Source organism: Mus caroli, chromosome 17 (assembly GCF_900094665.2).
Source record: "Mus caroli chromosome 17, CAROLI_EIJ_v1.1, whole genome shotgun sequence".
In the NCBI taxonomy this organism is placed as follows: domain Eukaryota; kingdom Metazoa; phylum Chordata; class Mammalia; order Rodentia; family Muridae; genus Mus; species Mus caroli.
The window spans coordinates 47,706,652-47,723,178 of NC_034586.1; the positions used below are offsets into that span (position 1 = coordinate 47,706,652).

The 16,527-nt window shown below is 37.8% G+C and overlaps 1 protein-coding gene across 3 annotated transcripts in view; it reads right to left on the reverse strand.

Annotated features, from left to right (window-relative positions):
• The window catches only part of Tbc1d5 (TBC1 domain family member 5), a 463,147-nt gene that overhangs the window by 237,905 nt on the left and 208,715 nt on the right, over positions 1-16,527 (reverse strand). For all 3 annotated transcript variants that reach the window (XM_021186156.2, XM_021186155.2, XM_029471255.1), the window contains exons 5-8: positions 8,716-8,824; positions 7,229-7,318; positions 7,065-7,139; positions 3,171-3,238 (exon numbers count right to left, since the gene is read on the reverse strand). In XM_021186156.2, the coding sequence (XP_021041815.1) occupies positions 3,171-3,238; positions 7,065-7,139; positions 7,229-7,318; positions 8,716-8,824 (342 nt within the window). The remainder of the gene's footprint in view (positions 1-3,170; positions 3,239-7,064; positions 7,140-7,228; positions 7,319-8,715; positions 8,825-16,527) is intronic.

A 16,527-nucleotide genomic window follows, 5' to 3' on the forward strand; every position in this document is an offset into this window, starting at 1 on the left:
AGAAGAAGAAGAAGAAGAAGAAGAAGAAGAAGAAGAAGAAGAAGAAGAAGAAGAAGAAGAAGAAGAAGAAGAAGAAGAATGAATGAGTCCTGAACTAACTGGAAGACACAATCAAAATGGTTCCACGGCCATAAGGTAGCTACAGTTCAGATGATCTCTCAACTCCTGATTCTCTTCAATTAGTGTTATCTTTAAGAAAAAAAAACTTCATCTGTTGCATATTGTCAGGTGATCTAGTAGTAGTCAGTTTCATCTGATGCTTCAGTGATTTGGGACATAAAAGAAAGATTTGGACATCAGGAAGCTTGACATTGTTATAGACAGTGCTACAGTGAAACACACTGGAGCAATTGCAGGTTTAGTCTTTCTAATGTTACGGTCTCCTGACTTCATGGTCACTGCAGATATGACTTATCTTTAGTCACACTTTTATAACTGCATAAACACAAGGCCATCTAAATCACTACTCGGCACACAGGGTGAGCATTACTAAGTTCAAACTTTGAAATCCAAAATTTTGGGGAAAAAATTCCAAAAGTTTTGAATTCTGGAATATTTAGGATTCTGAATCTTTAGCAAGGGATAATCAACCATAAATGATTAACCCATAAAATGTTGAGAGGTAACTTCTATTGTCCCCACTGACAGAAGGGGGCATGGAGATAAAGGATGCCAAGGGTAATCTGCCCATAGGGTTTTTTTTTTTTTAATGAGTCTTTGTTTTATTTAATTTTTTAAAAAGACTTATTTATTTATTATATGAAAGTACACTATAGCTATCTTCAGACATTCCAGAAGAGGGCATCAGATCTCATTATGGATGGTTGTGAGCCACCATGTGGTTGTGGGATTTGAACTCAGAACCTTCAGAAGAACAGTCAGTGCTCTTAACAGCTGAGCCATCTCTCCAGCCCTGCCCATAGTTTTAATATGCCTTACCAAAGGGACGGGGGAAAAAAATCACATAAGATCTCTGAGGCAAATCCCATGTATTTCCTGAGAGATGATGCAGAAAGATGAGGTCTGATTTGTAAGTGATTTACATTTACTATGCAACAAGAAGTGGCTCTGTCATGTGTAAGTCCACTAATAGATGAGATACTTTCTATATACCCTAATAGCATCCAGAGAAAAGCAAGAAGGATAACAAAGACAAATGAAAGGAAGAGAGGCACAGAGTAATTTGGTTAAAAGGTGGTGCAAATAAATACATGGAGATAAGTTGTTCAACTATTACCAATATAAGTGATCACACAAGACTGCCCTTTGAGAATTATTAGGAACTGGTAACATTCTCTGGTGGATAGGCAGTTTATTTTGAATAGGTTGAAATCTTCACTTTTAAGAAATGTAGGTAAGCCGGGCGTGGTGGCGCACGCCTTTAATCCCAGCACTCGGGAGGCAGAGGCAGGCGGATTTCTGAGTTCGAGGCCAGCCTGGTCTACAAAGTGAGCTCCAGGACAGCCAGGGCTACACAGAGAAACCCTGTCTCGAAAAACCAAAAAAAAAAAAAAAAAAAAAAAAAAAAAAAAGAAATGTAGGTAATGAAAAAGGTCTAGGGCAATGAGAGTCTGGGATAAACATTATGGGGTATTTGAGTGAGGCCTGACCCTACAGATAGCAAAGGTTACCGGGTTATTAATAAGATACACTTCCATCCTTCTAGGTAGAAAACAGGTATACATTTCCACCATTCAGTAGACAATCTGTGTTTCTCCAGACAATACTGTTTTCTACAGTGCTTGACTGTGAGTACTTAATTCTTCTACAAAAATATATATTGAGCTCTTTTAATATACATATGATTCAGGGACTGGAGAGATGGCTTAGTGATTAAGAGTCCTGAATGCTCTTCCAGAAGCTCCGAGTTTAATTATCAGCATCTACAATGTAGCACACAAGAATCAATAACAATAGTGTTTGGCACCCAAAATCCTCTTCTGGTGTACATGCACAAGAAGATGTGTGTGTGTGTGTGTATACTTATATAATATATAAGTAAAATATTAATGTATATATTATTGGTTAATCAATTTCACCTTAGGAAATTATGGAGAATTGGGGCCACCAGCAATAAGTGTACAATGGGTCTATGCCTTCTGTCTAAAAGTGTGTGTGTATGTGTGTGTGTGTGTGTGTGTGTTTATTTCACTGAGTACCTGAAGAGGTCTGAGGAAACTTGATGGATCAGGTTTTTTATACACATGGGTTTGGGATGGATATTACCAGGCATTTGTTTTCTCCAAAATTGTACTGGGCCTACATATATCTAATATAAACTGGCCTGGTGTCAGACTCTAGAAGTCTGAAGCAGCACTGACAACATTGTGCTAAGATAAGTTTCCTTCTTTCCTCATGAGGTTTGTTTCTTTGCTAGTAGTAGAGATTGTGGGGACCTCAATATCTGGTAACCAATGGGACGTTCTGTCCTTAAAGAAGGTAAGAGAAGTTTTCTTTAAATAGCAATTAAGAGGGCAGGAAACTCTGGCCTCTTGCCCCAGGGTTATTGACCTTGAGAAAGTAAGATTAGCTTGGGAGCTTCTCAGTGCTCTGAGACAAAGTATTTTCTAATACAGATGGATGCTTCTGCCCAGGTATGCTTTTGTGCACTTTCTGAACATGGTCTGTGAATGAAGCTGTGTCTGGAACTTTCTGAGACCTTGTAAGAAAACTCCAAGTAAATAAGACAAGAGTTTTGTAATCTGTGTTCTTCCGAAACATGGTCTGCTCTTAGCATGTGCTTTGTGGCCCTCCCCTCCAAGTTGTAATAATAAGGTTGGGTTTCACTTTAGATTACTGTCATCTTATCCATTGTTACTTAGAATATCCAGAATAATGCTTCCAAGCATGAGATGTCCTTTTGACTGTATACAGCCTGAATTCATTTGACTTTGCCCCTGAGACGATACATAACTTGAACTAAAGAGAACTTTGCTCACATGGTGTGCCCTAACCCTCAGGAATGCCCTCAGACTATAAACTGTCTCAAACCCTGAATACAATTGGCCATTCTATGACAGAATGAAAACTTATTCCAAAAAACTAACTTTGCATTAAAGCATGTAGAATACTGCAGTCAATTAAGGATCTTCAGTGGGTCTTACATGTTGTTAATATTACAAAGAAGTAACACTATTTTGAATTAGTGAACAAAACATTGCTCTACATACGTTCTTTTGACATCTTGCTCAATCATGGTCCGTAGTTCTTTATCTTGAAAGAACTTGTTCCAAAGACTCTGGAAAAAATGAGAACAACCTAATTAGAATAATCTCACACTGCTTGTCTTTTATGATTTCAATTTAGTAATATAAGTGATTGAATTTATTCTTCTCTAAGCTGTCATTTTGGATATCTTAGATAAGAATCTGAGACAGAAATAATTTTTATTAAAATAAAAGTATCCATGTTTTAGTCCTTTACTGAGTGCACTTGTGAAGTTTCTCTTGCCTCTGCAGGATGAAGGTACTGCCACTGCTCATTTTGAATCTCAGAGGAATATATATGAGTGTTTAAAATGGAAGCTTAAAGGAAAAGTCTAAAACTAACTTAAAAACAGGGTAGAGACAGCAAACACCAACTGAAATGAGGCCGCCAACACACATACAGTAGAGGACTTCCAGGTCTCTGTTTATTCAGACAATGCAACTAACCCACAAGAGACTGGAGGCCTCAGAGAGTTTAGAGGTCAGGTGGGGTGGGGGTGAGAGCATCCATGTGGAGACAGGGGGATGGGGAGGAGGTATGGGATGTGGAGCAGTGGGAGGGTGGATCGGGTAGGGGCGGGGAATGGAATATGAGTGTAAAACATGAATTAATTTATTAAAAAAATCAAACAGGATAAGGTGGAACACACATTTCATCTCCTCATACTGGAGGCAGATCTCTTTAAGTGTGAAGTCAGCCCGGTCTACATAGTGAATTTCAGTCTACACAAGGCCATATAGTGGGACTCCGTCTGAGGAGAACAAAGAAACAAAACTAACCATCCTAAAAATTACTTAATATTTTATATTGCTATGGAAAAGCTTATGAATCAGAAAAATGCTAGTATACCTATAAAGTGATTAAAAATGATTCAGCTAAAGACACAGGGCAGGTGTAGAGCAGTAACAGGTAAGTTATATAGATCCAGTTCAGGAATAACTGCCCCTAAACTTCCCAGGAATGTGAGCTTCTTCAGAATCATTATGGGTAGTGAATGCTTTCATTTTTCCGAGGACAGTGCTGCTAAGTAGAACCTCTGAGGCAGTCCTTAGGACCTCCCTTTCCACCACAACCTTGATGCAAGAGCTTTCTTCTCATCTGGATGCTCTTCAACTTTATAGTTAGTTCTTAAGAGATCCTTTGCACGCCTTTAATCCCAGCACTTGGGAGGCAGAGGTAGGCAGATTTCTGAGTTCAAGGCCAGCCTGGTCTACAGAGTGAGTTCCAGGCTACACAGAGAAACCCTGTCTTGAAAAACAAAACAAAAAAAAGCGATCCCTTGTTCTTATGCCTAGTGCCATTCCTTATAACACATACATACACACACACACACACACACACACACACACACACCCCACTTAAGAATATGAACCTAAGTGGTCAGGCTTAGAGGCAAGTACCAAAAAGTTTAATTTTGATCATGAAAAATTAATCTTGGACTGTGTATACAAACCTATAATTAGCAGTTAATTATGTAGACTGAAGTTAGCCAGGGACAAATAGACAATCCATTTATTTCCCTATGCTATAATGGGTTAATGTTTTTAATTAAATTAGTCAAAGTCTGGAAATTTTTCCATCAAGGAAAACACAGTCCAAGAAAATAGGTAGCCAGTTTTATATTGAAACATAGCTCATATGAATGTAACTATGTTTAAAGTCATACTCGCCGGGCGTGGTGGCGCATGCCTTTAATCCCAGCACTCGGGAGGCAGAGGCAGGCGGATTTCTGAGTTCGAGGCCAGCCTGGTCTACAAAGTGAGTTCCAGGACAGCCAGGGCTATACAGAGAAACCCTGTCTCAAAAAAACCAAAAAAAAAAAAAAAAAAAAAAATAGTCATACTCAACTTTATAAATTTACAAAAACAATGAAATATATTTTGGAAGGCAACAGTCAACCTAAAACATTATTTGCTTTTCAAAAATAGAGCATTCCTATATTTAAAATGCAAGAAATAATTTATAGTACATTGGATAACTCAAAGTAAAATTACTATGATGTAGATTCTGATAGTCCCCAAAGACTTCTGTGTTAAAGGCTTTTTTGCTTAATATTACTGGGAGGTGGTAGAACCTTAAAGAACTGGGCCCATAGCTGCTGGGTAGCTACTGCTACGCTCTCCGGTCGAGTCAACTGGACAAGCCGAGAGGCTTAAAAGTCACTCATGAGGCAAAAGAGTTTTAAGGAAGCTCTCCTCCTGGAGTCTAGCGTTTCCTACCCATACAGTAATTTTTTATTCCCGAGTTCCATTCCCGTATCAGTCTAGTGTATGGATCCACGTGCTCTCTTTCAGTATTTTCCTATTATAAGTGTTTTTTTTTTTTTTTTTTCCCTTTGGTTTTTCGAGACAGGGTTTCTCTGTGTAGCCCTGGCTGTCCTGGCACTCACTTTGTAGACCAGGCTGGCCTCGAACTCAGAAATCCGCCTGCCTCTGCCTCCCAAGTGCTGGGATTAAAGGCGTGCGCCACCACGCCCGGCTATTATAAGTGCTTTTTAAAATTGAATTCTGACATGGCTAAAGCCTTCCACCAGTGTTCCAACAGTCCAAGGGTGTACTTGACCAAGATCAAGGGCTTAGAATTCAGTAAGATTGTAAAAGCTAAGTCACTCCCTTACACAGGAATTTACCATCACTAAGGAAGAAGGAAGTTTCAGACCAAAGGAGAAACCAGAATAGATACTATAGCAGAGTTACACCCATACACATGTATTTACAATGGCCTAAGGGGAAGGTAGACTATACAATAGACTAAAATAGGAACTATGGCAAGGGCGCAAAGCCCTTGACCCTGGCTTCTAAGATTAGTGAATCTTAGGTGGAGCCCTTGTTGATCCCAGCTGTTTTCAATGAATTCTATCCCAGGTGGTTCCTGTTAGACCTTTTGTGTTTGCATTCCTCTGTTTTAAGTAAAATTCCGGTTACCTCAATTGTACCTTGTGAATATGTCACCCAACTTCCTTATTGTCCTCTACATAAAAAGTCTGATGCTCGAGTTGTAAAATTACATTCAGATTCCACACGAACTCTCCTGTGTGTGTGTCTGTTTGTCGTTCATCCACGCTTTGTCCACCCGCTTCGAGAGACCCCATTCCACGCAGACACAGGGACCCAGAGGGTCTGTGGCAAGCTACCTTGGCAGATAAGATGCAAGCATGAACCTAGGTTTGAATCCTCATCATCCACACACAAAGCTGACTGTGGCCTTCTGTAGCTGAAACCCCAGCATTGGGGAACAGAGACAAGTGAACCCTACTCAGCTAGCCTAGCGGAAAGCAAGCTTCAGCTTCAGTGAGAGACGTAGTGTCAAGGGAATAAGGCAAAGAATGGTAAAGCAGGATACAAAGTCCACCTCTGGCTTCTACTGTGTGCATATGTGCATGTAACACACACACACACACACACACACACACACACACACACCAAGTTCAGTGTTTTGAAATGAATACACTGATCATGAAATATGCTGTTTGCATAGGAATTTTCCCTTTACCCTACACAGATGACAGAAGTCATTAAAGTGCAGTTTTCAGAATGAAAGAAAAGGATGGAACTCAAATAGAGAAAGGAGCTAGAGCGATGACTCAGCAGTTAGGACCCCTGCTGCTCCTGCAGAGGATTTGGTTTGGTTGCACCCACAGGAGAGCTCATCTACAGCTGCAGTTCCAGGAAATCTGCAGGCTCTTATGGCTGCCACAGGTACCAGACACACACATGAACCATAGAAATATATGCAGACCACACACACACACACACACACACACACACACACACACACACGAGATGAAAACAAAAACAATTACGATTAAAAACAATCAATCAAGCAAACAAACAAAAGTAATAAAAAAGGCACTTTACTCCTTCATCTTGTGAAAGGGGATTGTTGATCATCAGGTCCTGTTGGCCAACAGCTTTCCTTGGATTAGTGATGTGCTGATAAAGAAAGAGATGCAGAATGATTAGAGGCTAGTGAACTTTAAAGTAGGCATATGCAAATAATTTCAGTAGTAACATTTACTTACTATTTCTTTAATACTGCTATACCAGGCTCTTAGTTCTTTAATTTTACTTATCCACTGACTTTTATCTTGAGGAAGAACACAAAGAAAGAGCTGTTGGGGAAAAAAAAAAGAGAAATAATTGTATAAAAAAAAAAAATCTACCAAGTATGAAACCAGGCTAATAAAATTGTTTGAAAATTCAAAGAAATACCCAGCTTATGACATGTTTCACTCAATATATTCAATTTCAATATTTCAATTCCAGATGATATGTTCATAAAACTCAAAACCAAATAAGCAAAGGTTAAAAGCAAAAATTAAAAACTTAAACCGCAAAATAGATTTACACTTTCTTGATGACTTATTCTAAATAAAGAAAAAAAAACTCACGGAGGTTTAAGTCTAATACCTGAGAATGCTAGGAAGTTACTGCATGCAACACCTGGTAAGCAATTCCTAGGTTTAATATTCTGTTTTAAGAAAACAGAAGAAGACCAAGCTATCTGAGGACTGAGGGCATAGTCAAAGAAGTGAAGCTATTCCTTTTACAGCAAAGAATGTAATTTACAACTGGCAATCAGCTTATGAAAATAAGCATCCTTAAAATGAAAAATTTGACTTAATTTAGTTTAATACAATAATAAAATAAATCTAGGCTTTGACTTATTTTAGTAAATGAAATATATTTAAAGTTAAGCAACAGAAAGTGAGGGTGGGGCACAAATATTTGAATACAAATTTTCTAGCAGCATGTCTCCTGACTGCCTCTAGAAAGAGAAAAATGTATTTTCATTATTAAATCTAAATTATTAAATCCAGAACTATATAATAAATCATGTATTTCTAACCTTTTTTTGATTTGTACAATCTCTGTAGGCTCAATTTATGCAGATAGCCTTAAAATACTGATAAAGGTCATTTAAAAAATAAGTCCACACCCAAATTCATTCATTTTAAGAAAGAAAAAGGGCTAATTTTTCAAAGCAATTAAAATGATAACTGCAGATCATCAATTCCCAGTTTTGTTGACCAATGACCTTTTCTCTCTGAAGGAGAATGACCCAATTTCCTTCTCCTCCCCTGGTTGCCTCCATTTTCTATCTTGAACAAAAGACTGTGCAGTCTTTCCATGTGCTTCTTAGGAAGACAAAGGGATGACTCCATGGGAGATGCTCCTGTAACAGGAACCTCAGGCTTACTCTCCACTTCTCCTGACCAACTTCCAAGAAAATCGGAGAAACCCTCTTCAGGTAACAGTGCAGCTCTGAACTGTTCCCCATTAAAAGAGATGAAAAGAGCTACTTCTGAGATTCATTTGCTAGCTCCACCTGCCCAGGCAGCTTCAAATTGTTAGTAAATGTCCTAGGAAAGAGAACCATGAATGGCTAAAAAGTTGGAGAGAAATACCCTGAAAATTCGGTGATCCCTGTGTGGGTAATCTTCCAGGGCATCAGCTAATGTGTTGATATACTGCAACCACAAACTGTAAATAAATATTTTCTTCTTACCTTCCAGCAAATGCTGCGGAACCTGCTGCTTCTCAGCTGCCCATTAATCCCCTTCTGTCTTACTGTTGCCAAGTAATTGTTGTTTACAAATAGTTCTTCCCATTCTTTCCTGTAGGAAAGGAACCAGATCAGGGGTGTCCTTTTGTTAAAATCCTTCTACTACAGGAGGAATGCTACAGGAAACTAATTTTAAATAGCCTAAGAAATTTAACTTTTAAAATGTATGTATTTAGTGGTATTCTGTATCTGAACGAATGGCTGTCTTCTTGGACACAGTTCTTCTGTAGATTTAATGAATATGTAGATCGCTATAATTATCCTAGCTTTGAATTTTGTAATGTCTATGGAGGCTATTCTATTTCCTGTGAAACACTGGCAGTGTAGTTCAGTGAATGTATAAGAAAAATAGTTTAATAAGAATATATGACACATTTATCTTTTAACAAAGATATATGTTTCAAAATTACATAATGAAAAAGCAGCCTCTTAGTTATACTGACTTCTCACATGATATAACTCTGAATAATCTTGTTTTCTTTCCTGCTAAGCCAGTCAGTTAAATGTAAAAGAATACTAACCTTTTAAACTGTGCATGTTCTTTCCTATTCCCTACAACTTCTTTTTACATGGTCAGTGTGAAAATATTAACAGGTATATGGAAATTTCAAGAAAACATCAAAAAATGTAAAAGCCTCAGTGTAAAAAAAAACAAAAAAAACAACAAACAAACAAACAAACAAAAAACTGTTACAGGCCAGCCTGAATTTTTTGCAGTACCTATGGCTGAGTAGATAAACAACTGAAACATACCTCCCAGGCATGCAGGCACCAGGGGCCCAACACCTGTGCCTCATTAATATACAAGTAAATCTGTTCAACTGGGAAACAATTGGAAATTAATTGTCCCAATCCATTTACTGAGTTTGGCTAGAGGAATCAGACCCACATTCACACCACCATGCAACCGAACTAAACATTAAGAATCATTTGTCAACAGTTGAGGCTACTGAGATTGGTTTCAAAAAATTAGCGAAAAATTCTATAATACTAAAATAAAATTGACATGAGATGTAAAAATTCATTATCAAAGCCAAAACCTCAGACACAACCTCTGAAGAAAGATATCCTAAAGAGAAAGCTACTGAAATCTCAGAACACAAGCCTGTCATTGGTCAGAGTCCATTGGTTTTGAGAAATGACATAATATCTGTCTTGAGAAACTGTTATAAGGACTGAGGACATAGTTCAGAGGCATAGGTATTTCAGTCTCTGATACAGGGCAAAATTATTTTTAAAAGTAGCATGATGGCATTGAACTCACAAACTCACAGCAGCTGTGGTTATGTACACTTGTCCTGCCCAAGATCAATCAGGTCTGTTATAACATGCAGTGGGGATGGGCTCCTGAGGTGCCCAGACCAGCATGAGGAGCTTTGCAAGTGATGGCTGCCTGGGGAGAGAAGTGATGGCTATTTTTGGTTGTCAACTTGACTACATCTGGAATTAAATAAAACCCACAAATGTAGGGCATACCTGTGAAGAATTTTTGCTTATTTAAAGTGGGAAGATCCACTTTTAATCTAGTTCTGAGTTGGGAAGACACACCTTCAATCTGGATCTTGGAGGTGGCAAGTCACATCTTTAATCTGGATATTTTGAGGTGGAAAGATCTATGTCTATAATCTGGGCTATACCTTCTGCTGGAAGCCTATATAAAAGCATGGAATAAGGAAGGTTTTCTCTTTGCCTGTTTGTGCTAACCTCCCTAGAAAGCCCATTCCTTCCCTGATATTAAAGCCTACTTTGGGATTCTGGTATATACTGAAGATAAGCTGAGATATCCAACCTCATAGACTAAACAATTACTGGATATTGGACCATCCATTCATAGTCAGGCATTGTTGGAGTAGTTGGACCCTCAGCCTATAAGTCATCTTAATAAATTTATTTTGTAAGATTCATTCTTTAAGTTCTGTTATTCTAGAGAACCTGACTAATAGAAAGAGTCACTTTTCTTTAGGAGTGTGGCCACTGATAGATTACCCATGTCCCAGTAGATGAATCCGGGCCCATACACATTTGGACTTACTGTATTAAATAATAAGTAAGTGTTTTCTCAATTCAAAATACTTCCACATATATACCCAGGATGTGTTCTTATGAAGTACTTAGCAATCAGTGTTAAGAGATGAGATAAGGAAGCATATCTCCACTTTGAATCCCAAATTAAACTTAATTTCTAACAAACAAATCAAAAACAAGCACTTTTATGACCTGAAAACAGCAGTAATTTTGCATAGGGAAAAGCATGACTTAGTGCCTTCCAGTCCCCTCCATAGTAAGTTCCTATTCACGGGGGAAGAAGCTACAGAAGGTTAACTGTTGCTACTGGCAGGACTACCATCCTATCCTGTCAAGGACAACAGGCTTTTAAGGTCAAGTTATGTGCTTCTTTTTAAATAATGGAACACAATTATTAGTTACCATGAATAAGATCCTGTACCTTGACTGCAGGCTGGTACAGAGAAAGAGACTGAGGCAAATGAATTAGAAACATCACTGAAATTTACAATCATCTAAGCTTATTCATATGTATAGTTCTAATTAAGGTGTACCATTTCAAATTGATGAAAGCTCTAACAAAAAAGGTACATAAAGACTTTAAGATACTGTCTTTTCTATGGAATAGTATTTGACCAATAAACTATAATATAAAGTAATATTTATGAAGTATTTACCAAGTGCTTAGAATTCATAGAGCTACATCGAGGTGTGAAGCTAGGGTAGTAAATTCATGAATTTTTAAAATAATGATGATAAGCTGAACAAAGTTCTTGGGTAGAAAAAGTGGCTTTATTATAATTAAAATTCCAAATACAAATAATTAAAATTATAGTTACTGAAGTTTTGTAACAAGAATAGATCTATCTAAACAGACTACCAAAGAGCCAAACTAAAATATTTTTTTTTGTTTAATGCGCATACATGAGTGATAAAACTGATTCTGAACTTAGGATAAAATAATAAGAAATACCAAAGACCTGTTGGTAGAGTTTTTTTTTTTTCAGTTTATTTAGCAAAACTAAAGGAAAAGTAGTCAGGAAATGATATCTTATACTATATTTTAGACTGACAAATATATGTGCATGAAAGTACACATAAGGGTAGCAGGTAATCTGAGTTACCAAAACCTGACAATGATGCCACCAAATGCTAAAATGCTAATTCTAATATTTTAGGCCAAATACTTTTAGTTCCTATAGGAACCAGTCTCTTTGGATATGTGTCTTTAACTCCTCTTTTCAAGCAAGGAAACAAATAGTTAGAAAAATAAAACTGCTCAAAGGAGAAATAAAAAAAAAAAAAATCAATGTAAATTAGGAAAAGTACCCTTCTAGAACAAGTAAACTAAAAGACACAGTGCAATCCAGACACAAGGGAAATTAGCTCTGTCTATTAAGCAGGAAAAAGACCACAATCTTTTCTTCTCCTCAGACATGAGTTAATATTCAAGGTAAGGGCAGAAAATAACTTCTTAATAGTCAGAATGAGGAAGAAGTGTTATGACTATAAGCAGTGAAGAATGGTCTAGTATATCTAAATGTTTAAGAATTCTTTATATTTTTACTTTTTAAAAGATTTCAGCCAGGCGTGGTGGCGCACACCTTTAATCCCAGCACTCGGGAGGCAGAGGCAGGCGGATTTCTGAGTTCGAGGCCAGCCTGGTCTACAAAGTGAGCTCCAGGACAGCCAGAGCTATACAGAGAAACCCTGTCTCGAAAAACAAAACAAAAAAAAAAAAAAAAAAAAAGATTTCATGAGTAATGTATTAACATGATTTCCCTACTCCTTGTGTTCCCTCCACCTCTTCCCACATCTCCCCAAATAGCTGAAATTAATGGGTTTCTTTTTCATTAATATTACTATTTTGTAAACACACAAACTAATATAGAACTTACTAAGTTGCTTTAGTTAGTATTGCTCAAGTGAATGTTTATAAGGCTTACCACTTGGTGCTGGATAACCAGTTAGATGGGCTCATGCCTAGGGAAGACATACTTCCCTCCCTTGACAGTCACTGTAGCTCTTCACCTAGGAGTGGGGTTTTGTGTGTGATATCCTTCATCCTTCATGGCTTAGCAACTAATGGTGTCACTGTTTGTGTGTTATAAGGGCAACTGTATCATTGAACGTTCATAGGTAAAGTTTCCCTGTTGTGTATAGAAGACACAACTTTCAGCTGACATCCTGGCCTTCTGGCTCTTACAATCTTTTGGTCCTTTTTTCTATGATGTTCCCTGAGTTTGGGTGTAGAGACCTAGACTTTAATCACTCCTTTAAAAAAAAGCATTAGTGCCACCAAGTGGCAAGGACTCTACCATTGCAGGCACCAGATCCCTGAAAACAATCAGCCAGTAGATGCTGATAATGGATTAGCAGTGCAGACCTTAGGATTCCTATGATAAAGTGGTGTTAAGAACTTGAAATTACCCAGGTACTTCTCAAAGAGATTACTGTGAGTGAATAAAACTGGTCAAGTCTGTAGCAACTGAGTTTTTTTCCTTAAAAAACTCTAAACCCAAACCAACAAACCAGAAGAGTTGTTCTTGTTGTTTTCAGCAATTGCTGAATTTCCTTTAATAAGACTTAGTCCCATAGTTAACCTCCTGCAAAGGCTTATTTTTCTTGATTTTTATTTTTGACATGGAAATCGTTTTGTTTTAACAGAATATCTCACTGTGTAGCCCTGGCTAGCCTGAATCAGACAGGCCTTAAACCTACAGAGATCCGTTTGCCTCTACCTAATGAGTACTGAGTTGAAAGGTGTGTGTCACAACAGATAATCCTATGAAACTACTCAGAATACTCAATAAATGAATACAGAGTGATTACAAAGATATCTATTTTCAATGATATACTTTAATGTCTCCTAATATTCATCAAGAATTGATGTAAAACTTCTTAAATTTTTCATATTCCAAAATATATATTTTTCAAACATATTTTGGTCATATTCTTTCCCCTTCTTCAATTCCTTGCCTATACACCTTCTCTTCTCATCCCATTTAATATTCTTTCTCTTTTAAAAAAGTCAAAACCTAAACCAAAACCGAAGTCCTAAAGTATAAGCACAGACACAGACACACACACAGATGACAGACAGACAGACAGACATACACACACACATACACACACACGCACACACACACACACACTGAACACACAAAGAGAAAAAACCAAATGGTAAAAGCATGAAGTCAGTTTTGTGTTGGTCAACTACTATGAAGCCTGAATCCTGTCCAGGGTTGTGGAAATATACCAAGTATCACTCTATTAAAGAAAACTCATTTTCCCTCTCAGACAGGCATTCATTGCAAATGACTTCTTGCTTGCGTGTGTACAGGACTTACACAAGCTGTTGGAGTTTCTAATTGGTGCCTTCTAAATCTATTGTTTAATAATTTTGTAACTGAAGTGATGCATAATTATATGCTAAATTTAGAGAAGTTTAATCAGTGATCTAACTTATCCTAAGTACAGAATATGTCGATATTCTATAGACAGTGTCTCATTTCTATGATGATTTATTTCTACCCGAGTTTCCGATATCTGGAGGTGAACAGGGAATCTGGTGATTCCCTCAGGAACGATTTAAAACCTCATACAGCACACAACACAGAGAAAAAGAGGTGGGAGAACAAAACTCAAACAACCACAGGAAGGGAAAGGATATGTGATATTGGAAATCTCTATCACTTGGACACACAGTTATTTTGGCATCTAACAATATAGGAACTGTTTAGTGGGGAAGAAAAGGTTTATATCACCATAAGTGAAAGAAAAAAAAAAAAAGAATGTGGGGAAAGAAAGTGAAGGAAAATTCTCTGGCTTCTGTGACCAGGAAGTAATGGGACTGGAGATCTCAGAAATGGTCATGTAGCTGGTGAGGAAAACCTTGTGATCGATAGAAGGTAACTGAATCAAAGGTAAGGTCAAAGACCTTGTAAGGTCTGCACAATTTTATACTTCTAATGTACAAGATGAGCTTTAAAACATGGTCATATCATTTATGACCATATTTTAAAGGCAAATACAAAGGGAAAAGAGAAAATTTTAAATCTGTTTCTAGTTTATGTAAAAATATAATAAGGAATTCTAAGAGCTAAAGGAGTATAATTCCAGTATTGTACGTAATAGCATTTAAAGGACAGATTTTGAAAATACTAGTCACAGAGCACAGAAGCCATCTGACTGAGAATCAGCAGAAACATGGCAAGTATAAATGAAGTATGTCAGCATCCGACTGTAAACCGTGGCACCAGACATGGCAAGCGGCAACGCTAGGCCTGCAGGTGCCAACATCAACCAGACAAGCACTCATGTTATCTATAATTACCTCATTTTTAGCTTAAATCACAGGTAATGAGGGAACTCCGAGTCTCTAAAAGGCAATTAGTAACTCTACTGGCTTCTTGCTTCCTCTTATCAGGAATTTTTCAGAAGTTACTCTTATTTCAAGCCTTTCTCCCCTGTGTAATGAAACATCAGGGTATATCGTTCATATATATATACATACACAGAAAATGGAATGTACAATTACCCACAAGCTTAAAGTAATTTCCTTAAACATCTAGGTAAACTATGTCGTTATGCAGTGAAGTGCCACTGAGACAAAGGCGAGGAGTACTTCATACATGGACACATGCTAAAATATGTGAAAAAGTTCTGATTCTGGTTTGGAATAAACAAATACTGCAAATCTTGAGCTTAATTTTATGTTCTGTAGAATATAAAGGAGTGAGTTAAATTACAGTTAATGACTTAAAGCCATAATATACTTTAAAAAGATAAAATATGTAAAATATTCTTTTTTTTCCTTTTTCATTTTTATGAGATATTTTCCTTGTTTATATTTCAAATGTTAGCCCCTTTCTTTGTTTCCCCTCCCAAACTCCCCATATCCTCTTCCCCCTCCCCCTGCTCACCAATCCACACCAAAACTGCTTCCTGGCACTGGCATTCCCCTACACAGGGGCACAGAGCTGTCACCTGACCAAGGGCCTGTCCTCCCACTGATGACCCACAAGGCCATCCTCTTGCTCCATATGCAGCTGGAGCTACGGCTCCCTCCATGTGTACTCTCTAGTTGGTGGTTAAGTTAGTCCCTGGGAGCTCTGGGGGATACTGGTTGGATCATAGTGTTGTTCCTCCTATGGGCTGCAAACCTCTTCAGCTCCTTGGGTCCTTTCTCTAGTTCTTCCATTTGGGACCCTGTGGTCAGTCCAAAGGATGGCTGAGAACATCTAGCTCTGTATGTATGTCAGGCACTGATAGAGCCCCTCAGGGGACAGCTATATCAGGCTCCTGTCAGCAAGTACTTGTTGGCATCCTCAATAGTGTCTGGGTTTGGTGACAGTCTGTGGGACAGATTCCCAGGTGGGGCCGTCTCTGGATGGTCTTTCCTTCAGTCTGTGCTCCACACTTTGTATCTACTCCCATAGGTGTTTTGTTCCCACTTCTAAGAAGGACTGAAATAGCCACACTTTGGTCTTCCTTCTTCTTAAGCTTCATGTGGTCTGTGAATTATATCTTGGGTATTCCAAACTTCTGGGCTAATATACACTCATCAATGAGTGCATACTATTTCTTTTTTGATTGGGTTACCTCACTCAGGATGATATTTTCTAGTTCCATCCATTTACCTAAGACTTTCTTTTTTTTTTTTGATTTTTAATATTTTTATTACATATTTTCCTCAATTACATTTCCAATGCTATCCCAAAAGTCCCCCATAGCGCCCCCCACTTCCCT